Source organism: Dermacentor variabilis, unplaced genomic scaffold (genome assembly GCF_050947875.1).
Source record: "Dermacentor variabilis isolate Ectoservices unplaced genomic scaffold, ASM5094787v1 scaffold_15, whole genome shotgun sequence".
NCBI classification, from domain to species: Eukaryota; Metazoa; Arthropoda; class Arachnida; order Ixodida; family Ixodidae; genus Dermacentor; species Dermacentor variabilis.
This window is the reverse complement of record NW_027460313.1, coordinates 8,760,482-8,783,203: the sequence shown is the minus strand read 5'-3', so window position 1 is coordinate 8,783,203 and position 22,722 is coordinate 8,760,482. Positions and strand designations below refer to the sequence as shown.

At 45.0% G+C, this 22,722-nt stretch overlaps 1 protein-coding gene across 1 annotated transcript; it reads right to left on the bottom strand.

The window, feature by feature from the left end:
• Positions 1 to 1,985: 1,985 nt before the first annotated feature.
• Positions 1,986 to 10,189, bottom strand: LOC142568009 (uncharacterized). Its single transcript, XM_075678100.1, has 5 exons — positions 9,901 to 10,189; positions 7,499 to 7,641; positions 6,450 to 6,518; positions 5,316 to 5,396; positions 1,986 to 3,007 (listed from the first exon to the last, which is right to left on the bottom strand). Exons 2-5 carry the CDS (start codon positions 7,545 to 7,547, stop codon positions 2,895 to 2,897), a joined length of 312 nt encoding a protein of 103 aa, XP_075534215.1. The 5' UTR covers positions 7,548 to 7,641; positions 9,901 to 10,189; the 3' UTR covers positions 1,986 to 2,894.
• Positions 10,190 to 22,722: the final 12,533 nt, after the last annotated feature.

Genomic DNA, 22,722 nt, shown 5'->3' with positions numbered 1-22,722 from the left:
TGAAGAGTAAATTGAGAGCGACAGACACAATAAAAAGAAATTAGAAATGACTGTTGCTTATTTGATGGTGAAAAAAGCTGAGGCAACAGATGACATCACATACACTGTCAAACCAAACAGTATTCAAAAACTGCAAATGTTGCAGGTCCAAGTAGTTAATTGTGCTATTGCAGAAAAACAGCGCTTTCTTGAAATGCTTCCTTGTGTGCGTTTAGTGGTGGGCGGTGAAAGGCAAATTAGCAGTCTTTCAAATGTTTGAAATCACTGAAATGCGATTTGTTTTGTTTTCTTTTGTTTGCATTAAAGTTAACGGTGTTCTTGAACAAGTTATTGCCTGTCCAAACTACTACACACATTGCACGAGGTCCTTGAAGTTACTGTGTCGGGGCCTCGAAAGTCCTTGAAAACCATTGAATTTTTTTCTTCAATATTGCTACGAACCCAGTAGAACAACTGTCATGGAGTAAAAACCTTGGCTGAACAGGGGCTTATACGCAGAGCACAGGAAGACTAGAAATGCAGTAGTAGGCATGGAGGGCCCTGAAAAAAATGTGCCACATCCGCTCGTCTGCCTTATGTTTCTGCACCGACTGTCGCATTTTTAATGGAAGTGCACTTTCTGTTCTACTCCAATAAACGCAACATTACGAACTCCAGTGTGGGGCAGATCTTCAGCCAGTGCAGCACTTTTTCTGTACATCCGAGTCAGCTCTGTCATTTTTCCATCATTGTAGTACAAGATTTGTTAAACTGGTTTAGCAGAATATGAGCAGTATACTCTTAAATTAGCTGTTTATTTGTATGCACAAGTTCAGGTCCTCAGTTTGGTTGCATGACAAATTGCCATACCTCAATAGATACAAGAAACAATTTTATTACAGTTTAATAAAATCCAAACAGTAATAATTACAACAATATAATGACATACATTTCTTTTGGTACGTATACAGCCCATGTCTTGGCAGTAAATTCAACTATACACAGCAAGTACTGTGTCCTGACCACTATTATTCACATGTGTAAAACCATCACAGCAATTCAACAAATATCACAGTAATTAGTGACATACACTTTGTAACTGCTTTACATGAGCATAATGTATACAAATGGTCCCTGTGTACCTACACATGACTAGTGCCACCCGAGTACTATTACTCACAGGTGTAAAACCAACAAAGCAGTTCTTTAAAAAATATCACAGCGCTTAGTGACGTACATGCTGTAACTCCCTTGTAGAAACTTAATACAAACACGTGAGGACACAGAAAGCTAGCAGTGGGCATACATGGGAATACCACCGCCTCAATACTAATTCACAAGTGTAAAACCAACCAAGCAGTTCTTTAAAGAATATCACAATGCTTAGTGACATACATTTTCTAACTAGCCTATATAAGCTTTATACAAACATGAGAACATACACAAAGCTAGCGGTGCACCCGCATAGAAGTGCGGCCATCTGAACACGATTATTTGCAAGTGTAAGCTCAACAGAACAGTTCATTATAGTGACGCACATTTTGTAACTGCCTTATACAAGCTTAGTGCAAGCACAAGAATGCAGAAAAATATAAATTAAAAACTTGCTCTATGCATACACAAACAGATCAACAAAAATGGTAAACACCGCTTTGAAGACAAATGTGACTGTGGCAAAGCGCAGTGCTGTGCCGGTTGAAATTGCCACCCACAAAAGTATTGAGCAATGCTTAAACCACAGGCAATAAAGTGCTGAAAGACTGCGTCTCTAACGTAACTATTTTAATTCAAATTTCTTGAATATAGGGCTCGCTTGCAGATAAGGCATCTGATCCAACTGACCTGATTTTACACCTGCTACATACATACAATGCACTCAGATATAACTGGTAATAATAATTATAAAAGGCATTTAAAAACTTGATAGTATGATGAAGATGCATGACTAGAAAAGTTCTGTCCCCCTCGTACTTGTTAAAAAGGTGCAAGTACGACACATGTTTTTTTCCTCAATTTTTGCATTAATGGACAGCCGGGAACCTCGAACCGACACAAAAAAAAGATACTGCTATGTTAATGGCGTTATGAATAATTTTTTGTGAAAGCTTTTTTACAGACAAGTTGCAGTCTCGTTTCTGGAGGTTGAGCTGTATCTTGCAAAATAACTTGAAAAGTGGTCACATGGGAGCATGACACTATATCATAATGTTAGTTTCAGTTGACTCTCTTGCCCTACAAGTCGCTGCTCACTGTGGCCAGTGATGCAACAGCAGTGTCTGTGTGATTTTCATCACACTTCTGTTATATGCCATTCTTACCAGAGTTGGCGGCACATAGATACCCAAATTTCGATAGTGTTGCTTTCTCAGGTGGTTGCTTTTGATTTGCTCAATATCAGTTGGCACTTCAGCTGCATCAAACTTCTTTTTTACCTCTTCAACAACAACATCAACAACAATCTTATGACACCTGTGTTGTCCTTCTAGTTGCCTACAAAGACCAGTCAATCTAGCAACAACACTGACAGTTTCTACTATCTTGTAATGGGGGAGAGTTGTGTCCCACCATGTGTTCCACATTGTTGCCACTATGTGGGCTGGCTGGGGAGGCAACAACTGTAATATGTTTGCATTTGCATATATTAAAGTGATGCTTGTACTGTGTTATAACACCTAACTTAGTCTTGCACTTGCTGCACAATAACACTGGCTCACAGTCGTGGTGAAAAGCTTTTGTATGTTGAGCAAATGAGTTGTATCCACTACAAAAAAAGTCAGTGATAGCACACATGTCGCTCTACCAGGCCTGGTGTGGTTCCTTCTGACACTGCTGCTGATGCTGACGCGCTGCTGCTTGCCTCGTACACTGTTGCAGCTGCAGTAGATGTGGCAGTCTCTGTATCTATTGCTGCCGTGTCATCTGTCATGGTAACTTCCAAGTGGTACCGGGCTCACTTCTGCAACAGAGATGTTGTTTGCCCCTTGAGGGCTCTCATGATCAGGGCCAATAATTTCGTAGGCATTGTCTCCTGCATCGAAGAACCAATAAGAACAGCATGAATTAATAAACATAGCTCTAAAAAGTACGGACATCAAGACTTAACCACAAGCTTTGCACATAAGTGACCGGGCTTAATGAATAATACTTGCAGGAGGAGTTACAATTGTTTGTGTATATTACAGTAAAGCCTCATCAGAAGATATTCAAGAGGCACGGGAAACATGTCTCTCGAAACCAAAAATTTTGAGACACTGAGGAGCCAGACTAGATCACTTTATTATGCATCATCACTAAAGTATGTTTTGATATATCTGAAGGAATAAATGCTCAGGGTGGCTTAAAGGGCCCCTAAACCACTTCTCGACATTTTTTGAACATTTCAAGTAAACACGCGTATCGAAATCAGAATGCCGTCACGATCGACGAAGCCAAATGCCAGAGTGCGTAGCACTGCCGGAGCACCACAATATGAAGAAAATGACCCCGTGCGCCTCTCTGGACCTATCCTACACCCCCCAGTTTGTCCTGACGTCACCAGGCTGTCTCTGATGATGTCACCAGTTTCCGGTGCTGTCGATTGGTCGAACGAAAGTGTACGACTGCCGGCAAGGCCTGCAAGCAAATACACACACTCCTTCTTCCTCGTCGCGTTGCGCGCGATGCCATTGTGGGCAGCCAATGGGGGCAAAGAACAGAAACGCCAACAGAAGGGTCTCCCTACGAGGCTCTTCAACACGAGTCACCATATAGTTCCGTTGTATTAGCGCCACCCCTCGCAGGACGACGGGCCAGCGCGGCAGCAACAGAGCTCGTTGGTGTTGGCCTGTCCCGTAACATTTGGAGGTGTACTAGGCAAGGAAAAGACGATACTGTCCATATGGCGTGTACCAGATGAAAGAGTAAAATGAGTGGGGACTACTTTTCGATAATCAAACACACGTAGCTCCACTATTACTGCACCGTTTCGAAAAATTCTCATGGCTACCTGTTCATTGCCTTATTGTGTAGAACTGCAACACCGCAACTAAATTTCAACCTCGGTAGTTTAGGGGCCCTTTAAAGAAGACATTCACAGCTTTTTAGTGACTGTAGATTGTGTCAGCTTCCTTCCCAACTTCTGGAATTTAAACACTTCACTTTGCAAGCCTTGTTGCTCGCAGTACCTTTGAGGTGCTCTTAGACGCTCGTCAGCTTCAACTGCCGACACTTTCTGCCCTGCACTGTCCTCGTTGCCCTGCTTTTCTGGTTCATGCTAAAAGAGACATGCGCGATTGACTTGTGTAAGGATTGCGTGATCTTTACGCCCTTCGGAGCACACAAGGTGCACAAAGTGAATGTGTCTGGGTTGTCTCCCTTCCAAGTAGTGAATACTTAAAAAGTCATCCTTAGTAACAAAGGTGTCTCTTGTATACAGTATTGTTAACGTGGCAAACATCGGAAAACCAACCAAACCATTTTCAGATGTCTCTTACAACCAAGTGCATCTTGTAATGAGATTCTACTGTACTGAATATTTTTCAACTATGGATCATCTGCATGTATATATAGTCACAAAGACATGTTGTGTGGAATGGCGAATCGGGAAACAGTTCGTACTCTTACTTTTTGTCCCTAACATAAGCAGCTGATAACAATACGATAAAAAAGCAGGCAGTGAGGCTAGAATGGAACATAATCCTTCAGCTCTAAACAGTTTTTTGGGCCCACATCATTCCCTCATATGACATAAGGAAACAACTTGATTGCAGTAATGGCTGCATGTGATCTGAGTTGATTGAAACAAACTATACGTAAGGTTGTCCTGTATGTAATTTTATCAGAGTGCTTTTTAGATGTCCTGCTGGTGATCCTGGCTGCGCGATGCTTCTCATGCTTTTTGGCACGATTCCTTTTTTTCCACTCTACTTTTTTTTCAGATTTTCTCCCCTTTCCCTTCCCCCTTGTGTAAAATAGCACACTTGAAGTATCAAATCTGTTGAACTAACGTGTGTATCAAACCTGTTAACATGTGTGCTTCTCTGTGGTCTGTGTTGTATTTTTGCGCTGCACAATTCAATTCAAGATGGAAGATGGAACGTCCCTGCCTTTAGTTTAATTGTGTGTGTGTGTATATGTCCATCTCATGTTTTGAAATATATGTACATTCAGGAGTGCCTGCATGCCCTTCTCTCCTCCTCCAGTGACGAAAAGGAGAGCCTGTTTATGTACCATAGTAAAAAATTCAAAGGTTTTCGCTGTGCTCATTACATCCCTTATCATATGGATCTGTCACAATACAGAGTAGCAGTGGTCCATAATACTAGCCCATCCCAACATAATTATAAATTAACACATACCGACATGCTGCGAAACAGCTGTTGCAAAGCCGCTGGTGAAGGCAATTTCCGCAGCACTGCAGTGGTACAGCCGAGTTTCACCTGTATAGTGAGAAATCCATATGCGTGTTAGCAACTCAGTAGTTGCTGATGGTTTCATAAGCTTTACACTACACAATAAAGTAATCTAGACAACTTTGTTGGAACAAATGCACATAATTAGGACACCACTTAAACACTAACACGATTAATTGCCCCCAATCTCTCACTCACTAAGGGATAATACTATGGAAACATCGGTGGAGAGCTCAGATTAACACAGCCCATAAAGGACAAGCGTTCTTTGAGGAAAACAGCTATAACAGCGGTTAGTTTTCTTGATCATTTTATGTGGTAGCTTTGATTTAAATGTCATGCAGTACTATAAAATACGAAGTGCCGCATTTCTAGCAGCAGAAGGCGTCGTCAGGCTCATGGTACAACAGATTTTTGCACTGTTTGTCAGTGAGCAGACACATACAAAGAAAACCGAATTCACACATACATATACAGTGTCAAGTGCACTTCTCCTTCTGAAAACGCAGCCACCAGTTCCAATGTTGCTGAAAGGAAAGGTTATATAAAGTGCGAGACTGCATGGAACTGCCACTTATGGCTGTAAATGTATGGTCTGCTGATTGCAGAGGTAGTCACATGCTATTTCTAGTCTCTTTTAGAAGCATTACTAAAGAATAAATTAAAATTATTCATAAGTCACGAATTTCATGCATCCACAGTTTGGCTAAATAACCTGTGAGAAAAAGACATGTTTAGCTGGAATAGCAACCTTTTTTCCTGCTGCAAAACTTTCCTTCGAATTAATGAAATAACTTTACAGCGTCATAATGCGTTTCTCGCAACTACTTGCTGGCAGTGGCGAGTTAGTGTTTATATCCGACTCATTGGGCGACAATACTGCAAAACACAAATGCTTCACGAACACGAGAACACGTCCCTCGCAGAGAATAGCAACCATATATGCCTCTGTGAGACATGATCGCACCTTTGTGGTCAAAATGTACATTAGAACGACATCACCATCTCATTAAAAAAAAAGCCTCCGTACAAGGCAGCCGCCAACTGTATAATGTGAAATTGCAACTGATGTCCACTTACTGGTGGCCTGTGTTTGAGTCACTTTTGGCAGTTGATTGGGTGCTGAGAAATGCACGTCCTGGGTTGTCCCTGCAAAACATACAGGGTTATGTCAAATGTTGAAAATATATATATGCCGGCATTTCATCAGTCACAAAACAAACGAGTAAACTAATAAACAACTGTAATGTAAACAGAGTACACATCATAAGATAGGCTGTCAACTGTTAATGCATTACGCAAAAAACCTGATGCATAGGAAAGACTATATGTATACACACGAAACTGACACACAATTTAATTCGCTCTAGGTTTTTCCGTGCAGTATATTGAAATTATTATGTCTCGTGGTTAGAGCAAAATTAGTGTAAATTACGAACTAAATTATCTACCCTGGAAACTTTTCTTCAATATGCACCTGTGCGCGCTTCGAACGAGTAGTGTTGTAAAATTTACGTACATGGCATTTAACATAGTTGCTGAACACGGATTTCCTTTGCCCTGTGTCGTGTACAGTGAGCTACATATATCTGCCCCCCCCCCTTTTTGTACTAGCCACACTGCGTGCCACTGCACCTATACGCACGTCAATAAACCTCACGACACAGAAATAAAAAAAGCGCCAATCACCCATGCCTGCATGTTGTAGTGGGCCTAACCTAACCAAGCATGGGCTGTTGCTTTTTATAGTAAACACAGGCACCGTGCTCATTGCACGGTGCCTGTGTTTACTGCCTGTGTTTACGTCGATAAGCAAATATGCAATTTCATTGTACCACTATTTTTTTATCACATGGATATATCTGTTGAGAGGCAAGACAAAAACCAGTCACTTCTCAGAACTAATCAGCTTTCTTAAAACACATTTTTAACTTTTCAATGACACTTGCTGCTATGTGTTTGTCTCCAGAGAGCATACTTGATTTGACTTTCCAATCAGAGACATTACATAAATATACCATGTTAAGATGACTGCCTGGAGCACGTGAGAATTTTCATCTTCGTGTAACATACTGTATCTTGATTTTGTTGACATTTGGTCAAATGGTACACCCAATATACCGACATACTAGTTTTCTTGTCCAAATAACATGCCAATGTATTTTGATTTTTTGGCATTGGCTCCTCTGCACTACGTGAAGTCGCGCTGCACTGGCTCTTTCACATCCTCGTGTCCTTGCAGCTGCCTTCTTGCGTTATATAAAGTGGGTGCCTGAAAAATATCGTATGCAAAAGTCAACACAAGGGCATGGTCTAAAACAACATCAAGACAGTCAAGGCCATGGCAATAAAAAAGTCTTAGCTCTTAGTCTTCCTAGTGAAATGCATGCAAAACATCCAAATGACTGCAACAGTCAACTGCTAAACTTCAATTTTTAGATTTAAGCAAAAAAACAAAAAACCACAGTTCATCCTTGTTTTTCATGAATGTTAGAATACTCCTGCTAATGAATAGAATATTGGTCATTTTCAGACGTCATAGGTCTGTCATGAGTCTGGTGTATCGCAAACACCACTTGTGACGCATCCTAAGCACGTGCCCAGTGTGCCCCCCCCCGCACCATCCCTGGTTGTGCCACTGCTGAAGCCATAATTTGAGGATTATAGCTGCAAACATGATGCTCAGTAGGGATGAAAATATTGTCCTTCAGCTCAATGGATATATGGATGTGCCTATAAAAAAGGGCAACAAGGCTTGTTATGGCAAGCTTACCCACATTTCAATACTAACAAGTTCACTGTGGCCTGCATCTAAGCTTACTAAAAGGCATGAACTTATTTTCATGCATGAGGTGCGCAGTGGAGTTCATTTTTGACAGACCCGACTACTGCTGCAGTTTGAAATCTAGCATTTTAGATTCTTGTAGGCATGTAAAAGTTGCAGTTAAACCGCAGTTATTAGTTTATTACACCAACCTATTGTTCCGTGTACGACAGACTGGTAACACGGAATTAAAGCAACATTTTATTTTGATATTTTATTTCTCTACTAAAAATATTCAAGCGATAAACACATCTTGATCTGCCATGCTATAGCAAAATGCACACATTACGCTTGTAACCCCCAGAGGAAGGCTGATTTAGCTGTTCATATGACATAACTCTGACACGCCAACTCATATTAGCAAATGCACAGGCATGTCCAAAACAATAAGCGTATGCAAAGCGCCCCTGCAATTGTTTTTCCACACAGCAGCCGTTATATTCGATGCCGATGCGTAACTAGCTGCTCGACAATTCACCGAGTTCGTAGACATAAGCATCCTTTCAGTTTCGCACCGTGCACGAAAACCGCAACAGGAGACAAAACCAGACCTATAATCACACCATTTCAACATGAGCAAAAACAGTTCAGTCTTAGGGATAAACACTGCGAGAGCGATTTAGTGCGCGACGGCGACGAGCGACGGCTTCGAGCGACAAAACGGGCCGTCGCTTGAACAGATGGCTCGGTTCTGGAAATCTAGAAATCGTCGCTCGTCGCCCAGAAGTGCTATGAGCGACTAGCCAATAGTGCGAAGCCGGAACTGGATGTACATACATCGCTCAAATACTACCGATTGTCGCGCGGAACGAGCAAATGATTCAATTTTTATATGTGCAAGGATAAGAACGTACTGCAAGACCTCCGGAAATATTTTATGCTACTTTTTATAGTAAAATACATCAACGTAAATTACTAAAGCACGCGTCACGCGTGACTGCAGCCCTCATGCCGGCAACACCGGGGAGGCGTCTCTCAAAATCGTCGCTCGCACGGAGTACGACTTGTAGGCGACGAGCGAACGCGACAGCCATCTCCGTCGCGTCGCTTGTAGCTGCCGCGCGCAAGATCGCTTATATGGGGTTTATACTTTTTTCAGCATAAAACATGGATTCCTCATGCGTTTTCAGTAAGTTCAAGATAACGCGCCCAACTGACCTCTTGCAGCATGCAGCTGAATGCCTGCGGCAAAGTTTCTAACTAGCACTGGTGCTGCACGTAACTTCAGTGGTCGCAGATTCCCCCTGCGCGAGACACCGTCAAGCGCGCGGTTTATTTATAAAAAAAAAAGCATGCTGCCAGCAAAATGACGCCTTCTGTTATGTGATTCCTTAGTTCAACAGCGTTCCGTACACAGTAGACTGCCAAACTGAATAAATTCAAACACACAAAACGCACGCTAATCACGCTCCGCATAGGCTCGGAATCACGGGCTGGTGAACTAACCATTTTAAGCGTCCTCTCGCCTGGCGTCTTATTGAACATACCATAGTTCTGGCAGCGTTTGCGATTTTTAAAGCTCTTACGGACAACGCAAAGTGATAAAATCACATGCAGTTATCGCGACGACTGGCTTTTTCGATTGACATCGAGAGACAGCGCGTACGCCTAGTCCTTTGTCAATCGCGTCGGCTAAGCGCAGCGACGACTTCGTGGCGATAGCATGACATATACGGAGAATGTGCACCTAAGTTAGAATTCACTTACCGTGGAGGATTTGTTGTTATATCCAAGGCATGACGAACGACTGTCGTGTTTTCGTGGCGCCGCGAGATGGCTGAAACACGATCTCCCTCGGCTGGCCTTTGCTCGCTGGACGGTTCACCTTTCTCCGGTGCTGTGTTGTTCCGCGATCTTGAGCGCGTGCGCGCGCGGTGGAGCCACTCCGAGTGAAAAAGTAGAGCGCTCGCTACGCGTTCCGTTGAACTGCGGCGGCCTGTTCTCTTAGAAGCAAAACGATGTGTTCTTTGCTCAGCGTGCATGAATGATACATTGCCATGTTCGGGGCCAGCCACCTACAGTTGAAGCAGAAGATTACGCTACGTTTTGTTTTCTATTGCCGCAAGATTCTCTCTTTTCTAATGTCGCAAGAGTCTTTTCACTCTCTCTCTCTGAAGGGGAGAGTGAAAAGCACATTTCACTCTCTCCTTGGTGACAGAGTGAACAATGCATTTCACTCTCCTCGACATTTTGCGAGAGTAAAACGACGCTTTGAAGAGTGAACCGGCAGCTTCACTCCTGCGATACCCTTCCTAGTTTTTAGAGTGATAGATGAAATGAATGATAAGATCACCGCCTGTATACTTGCTGCAGCAGCAGAAACAATCCCACAATCGTCTGGTTTCCTAAGGAAAAACCTAAAACCCTGGTGGACGAAACAATCTACGCAAACAAAAAACTCCAAAACAAAGCGTGGGGTATCTTTCGGCGATACCCACCACAAGATAATCTACTCTCTTTCAAAAAAGCAAGAGCAAAAGCCAGGTACACACGCAGACAAGCCGAAAGACAGTCATGGAAAAATTATGTCTCGTCTATAAATGGCTCAGTAACATCCAAACGAATGTGGGATCAGCTTCGCAAGTTTAGAGGCGATTACGCTTCTTACACTATCCCCATACTGTCACCTCCAGGCACACAAACAAATATAGGAGAACAAGCAGACATATTAGGGCAACATTTCCAGGATATATCAAGCTCGAAAAACTACTCTGCTGCATTTCTGAAACATAAGCAATTAGCAGAAAAACTAAAGCTTCCGACCACAGGAAGTTCAGAAAGACTGTATAATGGCGCTTTAACACTTCCAGAAATCAACAGAGTACTTACTAGTGGCAAAAAAACAGCACCTGGTCCGGACAGGGTACACTATTCAATGCTAGCTCACCTATCCCCTAAAGCAGTTGAGACCTTGCTTCACTTCTTCAACATAATCTGGGAAACGGGAAAAATGCCCAAAGAGTGGAAGAAAGCTGTCATAATCCCGTTCTTGAAAGCTGGAAAACCTCCCACAACAGCAACCAATTATAGACCCATAGCACTCACAAGTTGTCTGGCAAAGTCCTATGAAGCCATTATCAACATAAGATTGACATACGTCCTTGAAACAGAGAACATGCTAGATAACCGTCAGTGTGGATACAAGAAAGGTTGCTCCACAATAGACCACCTAGTCCGGCTAGAAGACGAGATACGTGCGGCCTTTCTACACAAGCAATATTGTCTGACAGTTTTCTTTGATCTTGAAAAGGCGTACGACACAACATGGAGGTTTGGTATCTTAAGGGACTTAGCAGATTTAGGAATCCGAGGTAGAATGCTGAAATGTCTAGCCGATTTCATGTCGGACCGAGCATTGCAAGTGCGTTTAGGAACGGTGCTGTCACATGTGTTTATTCAGGAAAATGGTGTGCCACAAGGATGCGTACTAAGCACAACACTCTTTATAGTCAAAATGAACTCTGTTAACAAAGTCATTCCCCCCTCTGTTATGCACTCCATATACGTCGATGATCTGCAAATAGCGTGCCGCGCCTCAAACTTACAAACATGTGAAAGGCAGCTCCAGATAACAATTAATAACTAACCGAATGGGCTGAGAAAAATGGCTTCCGCTTCTCTACCCAAAAAACCGTTACAGAGCTATTCTCGCAAAAAGGAGGATTGTACTTAGACCTGGTTCTAAAATTGAATGATGTCGGCTGCCGGTAAAACAAGAATATAAATTCTTGGGAGTAATATTTGACGAAAAACTAAACTACCTAGCCCACATCAAAACCCTAAAGATTAAGGCAAATAAAGCATTGAATATCCTGAAAGTTTTATCTCATAAGCACTGGGGTTCCGACCGAACCTGTCTTTTACGTATTTACCGGTCCCTTGTGCGTAGTCTTTTAGACTACGGCTCCGTGGTTTACGGGTCAGCCAGGCAGTCCTACATCCAACTACTTGATCCAGTACATAACCTTGGATTGCGACTGGCAAGCGGTGCCTACAGAACGTCACCTATTCAAAGTTTATATGTTGAGTGTAACGAACCCTCATTACAGCAGCGCAGAGCATTACTAACATTCTCTTACCTACTCAGAATTCAGTCATCACCGCAACACATATGCTACAACATCCTCACACAGTGCAACTCACGCTTACACTACACAAATAAACCGAACATGATTAGGCCACTTGTCCTGCGGTATGAACAATACTGTCGGGATTATGACATCCCCCACGAAGTACTCCAGGTTGCCAAGAAACCACAACGGGTGGCCCCACGGTACAATTTCACACAGTTGTGCGACTGGACACTAACACATTTAAAGAAAAGAAACACTCCACACGAACACATCATACAAGAATTCAGTGCCCTTCAGGACAAGTATCAAAATCACATGGAATTCTTCACGGATGGCTCCAAAACAAAAGAACACGTGGGTGTAGGGGCCGTAACATAAAATTTGGAAACAAGTATCCGTCTACCAATACATGCTTCTGTTTTCACTGCGGAAGTTTATGCTGTATGGGTTGTAGTTAAAAAGATTATCACTGGCAAGCACAAAAACACAGTAATATACACTGATTCCTTAAGTACACTGAAGGCTCTAAATCTGAAATCTGAGTGTGAACCCCTGTCAGGGGACATACTAAACATGGTCGCGCTTAACAAATATGGGAGATCAATTCGCTTCTGCTGGGTACCAAGTCATGTTGGGATACCTGGTAACGAATCAGCCGATAGATGCGCATCGATGGCAGCATTAAAAGACATAATAAACAAAACACTTCCATATAAAGATAGTATCCGTGCCATTAGGAAGGCCTTAACGTCAAAGTGGCAACACAAATGGCACCATTGTAGAGAAAACAAACTATATCTCACTAAACCGGTACTTGGTGAGTGGAAGTCGTGCAACCATCAGGAGCGCTTCCTTGAAGTAGTTCTATGGCGACTACGCATTGGGCACACACATCTCACACACAATTATCTACTTACAAAAGAAGACGTGCCAACATGTGAAAAATGCCAAGAACAACTAACAGTCATGCATATACTACTCACATGCACACACAATGAAGTACAAAGACTAAACTTTTTGCACAACCTATATCAAATGCACATACCTTTACATCCTGCTTTAATTTTAGGTGATGATTCGATAATCCCATTACCCGACCTGCGTAAATTCCTATACGACACTGGCTTTTTAAACAAAATGTACATTAACACGGCCTTTCTCCACTTAAATAGTATTATAAAACACCTCGTGTTTGGCGCAGCATAACCTTAGCCGCTTTTGCGCCACTAAACCACATTTAACTAACTAACTCTTCAATCTTTGCTTTGAACGCAAGAAGCAGGGACGACGCTGTCGGTGGAGCCATGTCAGACACACCATGTCAAGTACTGGGAACCCTGTTCCGAATATACATGAATAACTTGCCTTCACGTGTGGCATGTCACACCATATGTTTGCGGACCAACGCGTCATTTATCGTACTATCACTAACCCTTCAAAATGATCTTAACTGTTTTCACGAATGGTGTGACCAGTGGTTCATGACACCCAACCCCACTAAATGTAAATCAGTTTTTTTTTCGCGTCGTCGTAACCCCTTATCTCTTCCTAACGCTGTCGGTAACGTTAACGCTGAGAGTGTGGAAACATAAGTACTTAAAAGTAGCATTGTCCTTTGATCGCACATAGTGCGCACATATCACTAACATAGTAGCGTCTGCTAGCAAAACATTCGGCTTTATAAAACGTCATTTACGTCACGCGCCTGGACACTTAAAGTTGCTGACTTACAAATACATTGTCAGACCAAAACTTGAGTACGCCGCTGCCATCTGGAGCCCGCATCAGGTGCACCTTGTAAATACACTTGAGGCAGTGCAGAATCGAGCAGCTTGAGTTATTCATTGATCCTATTATACCACTGTATCATCCTTAAAAGTAGAACCATCTCTATTGTCTCGCACTTCGTCACCGCATCGCATCTCTAGCCCTGTTCCACGAGTGTTATTACAGCACTCGTGACCGTCCAAGCTTTATCATCCCACCAGCCCGCATATCTCATCGTACCGGCCATGCCCTTCAAGTCGCCCGGCCACACTGCCACATTCTCCGCCTCCTTTATTTCCACGCGCAGCATCTGATTGGAATTACCTTTCCCACAGTATTGCCGCTATCACCGGCCCGACAATATTTCTTCAAATTGTAACAGGCTACCTGTCGCGGAATTAACATGTAGTTACCTTAAGTAAAAAAATTCTGCATGTCGACCCTTTATGTAACACCCCCTACAGGGGTCCTTAAGGTAATAAAATGACATAAAACTTGTTTTGGTCGGGTCGGCGTGGTCCGTTTCTGTGAAGTGGTCCGAGCAGAAGTGGAAGCCATTGCACATCTTCTCCCATGTCAGTCATGCCAGGACTCCCCATTTAGCGTATTTTCACCATGTTCCACATCTGAAAAATGGTTAAAAAACCGCGTGTTCCTCATTAAGGCACACCTAAAAGTGAAACCAAAGTTGACAGTACGAAGAAGCGACGAAAAAATTATGACCTAGACACAGCTTGCAATTTGACGCGAACTTAGGTCGTCACGCAGGTAACTCTGAACTTCGTGTGATTCAAAACGCAAACGATGTCTGCTACGTAAATGATTTTTTGGGCGGCTTCTGCCGTGTTCATCAACATTCAAAAGTGGTAACGTAACGTAAACTTCATGAAGTAGCGACACTCGCTTCCTCCGCCTTCATTCCTTCTCGTTTATCCTCTCTTTTATGCTCCCTCTTCGACCGTGGCGCCACCTACATCACTCAAGCTTAGCAGACGACCTTTCGCAGAGTGAATGCACGCATGGCAAGGCGGTGCGCTTTAAGCGTTCGCGTTGGCACTCTAGCTCCGAGTAACTTCGTGTACAGCATAGAATTACTAAACGGACGGTTATGCAAATTCAGTGACGGTAGCTTTTCGCTTTCTGTTTTGATAGCTATTATTTAAAAATGTACCTGAGCGAGCACTGACGATGTGTCATGACGGTTCCGAATGCACAGCGTGCGCTACAATTAGGTACGCAGCATTTGTCAAGTGCGTATCACAAGATCTCGTTGCGAATTGTTGTAAATAGCACATGTACGATCGAATGCGAACATCCTGACCGCCAGCAAGCCCTCAGTAGCCTAAATAATCCGCGCCGTCCTTCCCATGTGAATTCGCGGCGCGTATCAGCTATGACGTACAAAGTGTACGATGTAGGGCTCTGACAGACGTCTACCCAACTGACTCGGAACCGAGTTGACCGAACGAATGCCCACACCTTTATTGGACGACACGATATATACAGAACGCATGGCGCGTAGCGCCCTCTACATCTCTCCCCCGAGATATGGACACAAGAAAGACCGAACACTTCACAAGTCAAGTATTCTCGCAGTCTTGACTCCCGAACCTGGTGACTCTCACTCCACAATCATTGGAGACTTGTAGTGTGGCTGTCCGTGGTGTCTGTTACCGTGGTCTGCTCTTCGTGCTCCTCGCAGTTTTCACTCCGAGCTCGCTGGTTGAGCTGGCTCATCGTTGGGTCTGAATAGAGCACTAGATGCATCCTATTACGCACAAGTACCGCGTTGGCTGTTTGCAGGACGTACGAGCGGGGCTTCGAGGCTCTGCTGAGGACACACGCCGTATCCTTGATGTCTTGAACCCACACCCTATCTCCCAGCTGCAGCAGAGGAAGGACGGTCGCGGCATGACGGTAATGGAGGTGTTTCTTCTGCCGCCTTCTCACCTCTTAGTCTTGGCACTCGACATCGTCTGGCGCAGGCCACTTCTGTCCCAGGCGGTCCACTGTCTTGGAAAACCTGGTGCGCAAGGTGCGACCCAATAATAGCTGCGCTGGGCTGAACCTTGCGACTCCTGCAGTGCTTTTGTACGACAGAAGAGCCAGAAAAGGATCGTCTGCTTTCGCAAACAATTCTTTGATCGTACGCACCAGCCTTTTCACTTCCCCGTTTGACTGCGGGTAGTTTTGACTTCAGCTGATGTGTTGGAAGCCACAGCGCTTTGCAAAAGCTGCCAAGGCATATCAAGCAAATTGCGGTCCATTATCCCTTCGTACTACTGCGGGAATGCCAAAACGAGCAAAAATGCTTTTGACTGCATGATGACCGCCTTCGCATGTATATGATTTCATAATAATAATATTTGGGGTTTTACGTGCCAAAACCACTTTCTGATTATGAGGCACGCCGTAGTGGAGGACTCCGGAAATTTTGACCACCTGGGGTTCTTTAACGTGCACCTAAATCTAAGCACACGGGTGTTTTCGCATTTCGCCCCCATCGAAATGCGGCCGCCGTCGCCGGGATTCGATCCCGCGACCTCGTGCTCAGCAGCCCAACACCATAGCCACTGAGCAACCACGGCGGGTTGTATATGATTTCAGGGTAGCGAGAACGATAATCAACTACTAGTAGGTAGTTGTGTACCTTGTAACTAAACAAGTTCATTCCTACTTCTTAAGAAAATTAAATTATGGTGTTTTACAAGCCAAAACCACTTTCTGATTATGAGGCACGCCGTAGTGGAGGACTCCAGAAAATTAGATCAACTGGGGTTCTTTAACGTGCACCTAAATCTAAGTACACGAGTGCCCCTAAGGGGCGTCTGCGTCAGCAGGCGTTTGGTCTGTTGCGACACCACGTACCCGAGCACACGAGAGTTGGCCCCTCCCGCGTGTAGCCGTGCGCGGCTTAGCCGTGTCTGGGGAAAGGGGGATCCTGGGGGTTGAGCCGATGCTGGGTGTTTGGACCTTTAAGGCCCCCCCGGCGGAGGCAACACACCCCTTTGGCCTCTGCTTCACATAGACGGCACCTCCAGGCTGACCCACCTGGGGGAAATCGGCAGTCGCCTTTTCCTGTCTCTCTATTCAATCTTTTGCTTTCCCTCTCGCTATCTCTTCTTTCCTGTCTTCTTATCACTTCTTCTCACTTCCGAATTTCTAGGCGGCAAGGGTTAACCTGGTGTATGTATCCAACCTTGGGTATGTTATATTAGGTTATAGTGGCTACGTACAGCTGGCGTCTGCGTTTCCTACCGGACTCGTGGCATCCCCTTGTTGGGCTCGCTGGTGGGCGGCTGGCGTAGCTACCGAAATAAATGAATTCTTCATGGCTAACACGTCATTCCCCCCCCCCCCTTTTCCGATCGTCCCCTTTCAAAAAGAGGGCGCACCGAAGAAACTTTTCAACTATTCAGCCAGCGCAAAGAAACTTTCCCCCGCTACCATGTAATACACAGTCAAGATCCTGAAAAGACAGTCAGAACTATCTCACCTTTCATCGTAGCTAAATGCCTTACCGGCACACTAGGTGCTGGCTACAAAGTGACGAAACTGAGCAGTGGCGACCTTCTTCTTTAGGTCCGCGACACTCTACAGCATGACAAACTCTCCAGTCTCTTAGCGTTCCGTAATGTGAAAATCACTGTTACCCCCCACCTATCACTGAACACGTCTAAAGGAGTCATCTCTGATGAAGATCTGTTGAGCCTCAGCGAGGAAGAGCTCCTGGAGGGCTGGAAGGAACACAATGTGATTCAGGTGCAAAGAATAAAGATCAAGCGAGACAACCATGATATCCCAACTAAACATCTAATCCTCACCTTTGCGTCCACCGTTCTACCAGAAACCTTAGAAACAGGATATACCAAACTTCCAGTCCGGCCTTACATCCCAAACCCCCGAAGATGCTTCAAGTGTCAGAGATATGGCCATGGTTCGCAAAGCTGCCGTGGCCGACTGACCTGTGCAAAGTGTGGCGAACACGAACACGAATCCAATAACTGTAATGGCACACCCTACTGTCCCAACTGTGAAGCCTTTCTTAAGAAGGAAACTGCGAAACTACTGGCAACGCTTGTGGGACCTGGAAACAAATAATAAGCTGCATGTAATAAAGCCACAATTAGGTTTCTGGCCTTCTGTAACAAAAACATGCCGGACAGATATCCTATTCTGTCGTCTAAGAATAGTACACACATTTGGCACGCATAACTTTTTACTCACTGGAAATGAGCCTCCAACCTGTGGTAGATGCGGGGAGAGGCTGACCGTCCTCCACGTCCTCCTGGAGTGTCGGGAAGCCGAATATGAAAGAAACATTTTCCCTTGGCATACCGGCAGCACATCCCCCTTCATCCTGTTATGTTACTCGGTGCAGAACCGCTCTTTGATACCAGCGCAGTCCTAGGTTTCCTGAAAGATGTTGTAATACATGTAATTAGCCCATACGTTCGTAGCGCCTCCTCTCTATAGAGGATAGCGCTGTGATAGTTGTTTCGTATAGCACATGCCTCTCGTCCCTTGGGTTCAAGGGCTCTGGCGAGGCAGTAGTGCTCTTAGAAAGTTTAACATCTCACATATTTTGTACATTGCATCATTTTTCCCAATGCATTCTAGTCTCCATAATACACGTCATTAATCATTGCCATAATTTTATTACGCGTAGATTATATGCCATGAGCACCAACGTCTTTTAGGCCCCTTTACAGCCACGTCACACTAGCTTCACAGATCCCATTAGATCACTACAAACTCATTAACACTAGATTGGCGCTCTTTGGCCATACCTGGCCCTTGCGCCATTAAACATCAAACATTCATTCATTCATTCATTCATTCATTCATTCATTCATTCATTCATTCATTCATTCATTCATTCAAATCGACGTAGATGTTTCAAATGTCAAAGATTTGGCCATGGCTCACAAAGCTGCCGAGGCCGTCTCACTTGCGCAAAATGTGGTCAAGAGCAGACTACCGACAACTGCACTCCACTGTGTGAATTGCGACGGTGATCACGCCACATAATCCCGAGCACGTCGGACGTGGAAAAAAGAAAAAGATATTATTACACTGAAAGTTAAAGAGTACATATTGTTTCAAGAAGCGCGGAAACGTGTTTCATTCATTCATACCGCAGGCCATGTTGGTGCGGCGCGTAAGGGGGGCCCGGCCCACAAAGAGTGTTGCCGAGGTTCTGCCACCAGCCCCCTCGGCGACAGCCAGCGCTGCCTCGCCGTCAGGGAAAGAGGGCCCATCGACCTCAGGGTTGGTAGACACGAAGGTCTCATCTGCTCAGGTAAAGCCTTCACGACAAACGCGCCGCTCACAAGAGCGGACGTCCAGTGCCTCTCAAGAGGCAATTGACACTACTTCAAGCCAAACGGCGGAGCAAGCGCCGAAGGACCGCCGCCAGTCTCAGGACTGCGGCAAGAAAGACAAACTCCGCATTACGGGGCCCGGGAAAGGCCCTGTAATCTAAATCAACTTTCCTCTCTAAACACCCAGCATACACACACTCTTAACTCTGGAGACACAAATATTATAATGAAACGTAAGGGGACTCCTACATAAACTCGATGATGTCAAGGAACTCCTGCGTAAATATAATCCAAAGGTGCTGTGTGTCCATGAGACCCATATAAAACTTACACAGACAGGCTTTCTACCACAATTTAAACATTTTCCGCAAAGACCGGGACGATGCTTTCGCTTCGTCCGGTGGTGTCGCGATTATAGTTGATAAGCGTGTAGCATGTCAGGCTTTGGAACCCCGAACGCCTCTTGAGGCAGTTGCGGTCCGAGCCTTACTGTTAGGAAAACTCGTTACAATCTCTTCTGTGTACATGCCACCCCACTATCGACTCCATAGAACAGAATTTCTTAGTCTAATCGATGAGCTGCCTGAGCCCTACCTACTCGTTGGGGATTTCAACGCACACCATCCTCTCTGGGGTGACTCTCGATGCGATGTCAAAGGTCGCCTAATAGAATATTTTCTTGTTTCTTCAGGTGCATGCTTATTAAATAAAAAGGAGCCGACATTCTATGGCATAGCACATGGCACGTACTCTGCGATAGATTTAGCTATCTGCTCGGCTACACTTGTACCATGCCTAGAATGGGAGGTGGTTAAAAACCCACATGTGAGTGATTATTTTCCCATCTGCCTCAAACCTTTAGAACAAACTGAATTCCTACCACACCCCCCTCATTGGAAAGTTGCATCCGCAGATTGGAAAAAATTTGAGGAAATCACCCAGATGCAGCGAAATGCTTTTAAAGATTTTAGTGTGAACGACGCTATTGCTTATTTTACCGCTTTTTTAATTGACGCTGCAATAGAGTGCATTCCACAAACGAAGGGGACTACAAAAAAGGCACGTGCCGTGGTGGAATGAGCAATGCAAGAATGCGCGTAAGGAGCAAAACAAAGCCTGGCGTTTACTACGTCAGTCTCCGACGACAGAAAACCTCATCAACTTTAAGCACGTGAAATCCAAAGGCAGACGAACGCGTCGTATCGCTAAAAGAGAAAGCTGGGGAAAATACGTCACAAGCATAAATTCCTATACGAAAGAAGCAAAAGTCTGGAACAGGCTAAGAAAATTAATTAGTCGACAAACCTACAACATGCCTTTGGTTGATGATGAAGGCCACAGCCGTCAAGGCCAGGCGAACGAACACTCTGGGACAACACTTCGAGCGAGTTTCGAGGTCTGAAAACTACTCACAGTCATTCCAGAAACATAAACAGACAGCTGAAGGCAAGGCACTGAACCGTAAAGGTAGCGGAAGTGAACCATACAACCATCCTTTTAGCATTGCCGAGTTCAGAGCTTCCTTGAACGGCTGCACCAGGAGCCGACAGAGTCATGTACGTAATGAAAAAACATCTTCACCCTGACACGCAGATGGTTCTGTTGTCTAGTTTCAACATTGTCATTGTCTAGTTTCAACCACAAAATGCGGAGTTGCTTTCCTAAGAAGAGTTTTCATGCTCGAGCCTCAAATTTTATCAAAAGGAATGCGCTGAATCCTAAAGGTTTCGTAATCACGTTTCCGCACGCAGCCTTGCGTGCCCGCGAATTCAAGCCTGCTGGCGTACAATACGATTAAGGATACCAAATGCAACCACGTACTGCTTAAATAAACAAACTACACGTCGTGTAGGAATAGTGTTAAAGCGTGCAGACAAATGGCAACCTCCTCAGTGAACTGTGCAATACCTACTACGTTATGGCCCGCAACAAATTACACAAGCCTGACACCTACTATACTAGGAGAGATTCGCAACTACTTCTGTAGTCGTGTGGAGAACATTGATCCGAAGTTCTTCCTCCGAATACGGTGAATCCATGCATCCTTAACCCGTAGCGCTTACCGGACGGTATCGAGAACAGCTTCTTGTTTTTGCTGAAACCATTTTGCTATACGAAGGCGCGCAGCAGGTTATGATGATAGAAAATGCCGTGAAGCGACGCAGGACTTGCCACAAAACTTTGTTCTAGGCGTTCGCAAACCAAAACAGCACGGAACAGCAACGGCGCCATCATGCGCTCCTCGCCACTCCGTAGATGCTTCTCAAGCGAAGATGGCGCTGAATCGCGACTATAAACAAAGGAAGCCGGTGCGAGGGCCCACGTGATGCTATTGGGCCAATAGCGACGGGGCGTCAGCCAGAGCGCGCGAGGAGGAGGCGGCATTCTTCAAAGCGGGGCGCTAGTTTACGAAGTTCAAGGGGTTTTGTTTTAGTCGACGGCGCTGCCTCCTCTCAGTGCGAAACATTGTCAGCCGTACTCTGGCGGCGGTTGCGTATGGCGCGGTCGCGCGGGCCCTACTGGGATCTGCGGTGGGTACAGAGTGCGGCGAGAGGAGATAGCTTTGTGTGCGCAGTATTCTCGCAGCTTCGTTCGCGGTGAAGCGAGAGGCGGCACGAAGGTGAATAACCAGCAGTGGTTGCTTAGTGGCTATAGTGTTGGGCTGCTAAGCACGAGGTCGCGGGATCGAATCCCGGCCACGGCGGCCGCATTTTCGATAGGGGCGGAAATGTGAAAACACCCGTGTACTTGTATTTAGGCGCACGTTAAAGAACCCCCAGGTGGTCCAAATTTCCGCAGTCCCCCACTACGCTGTGCCTCATAATAAAACCCCATAATTTAATCATTTCAGTTGAATTCAATCGCTGCTGCGGGTCCTATCTTGAAAGCGATCGTGTTACGCGACGGACGGACGGGTTTCCTCGTTCGGTAGGCATACAAATGCTTACGCGTTTAAAAGGTTCATCTGCGCGAGCACAATGAGCCGGTTACATTAAGTGGCTTTGTTATATTCTGGTCAATGGGGGAGATGGGCGTCCCTTTCAAAGCCGTTCGCTGATTTCTCTTTGCGTGAAGAAACGGAAAAATAACTGGGCAACTGCGAAAGCAGCTATCGTCGTAACAAAACTATATCAGACCAAAAGGCACTTCCGGGTGCAAACGTTAGCGCGACGCGCCTGTCGTCTACGAGCTGCTCCTGGACCAAACCATGGGCGCACTGAAATGATTTCCCAGCTGCGTAGCTCGGCGGCGAGACGAAAGCCTTCCGCTACGTTTCCAAGACCCGAGGTCTTTAACACAAAGAACACAGTAGCGCCTGTGGTGTCCAGTGTTGTGTACGTTTTATTCGCGCTACAATGGCTTCA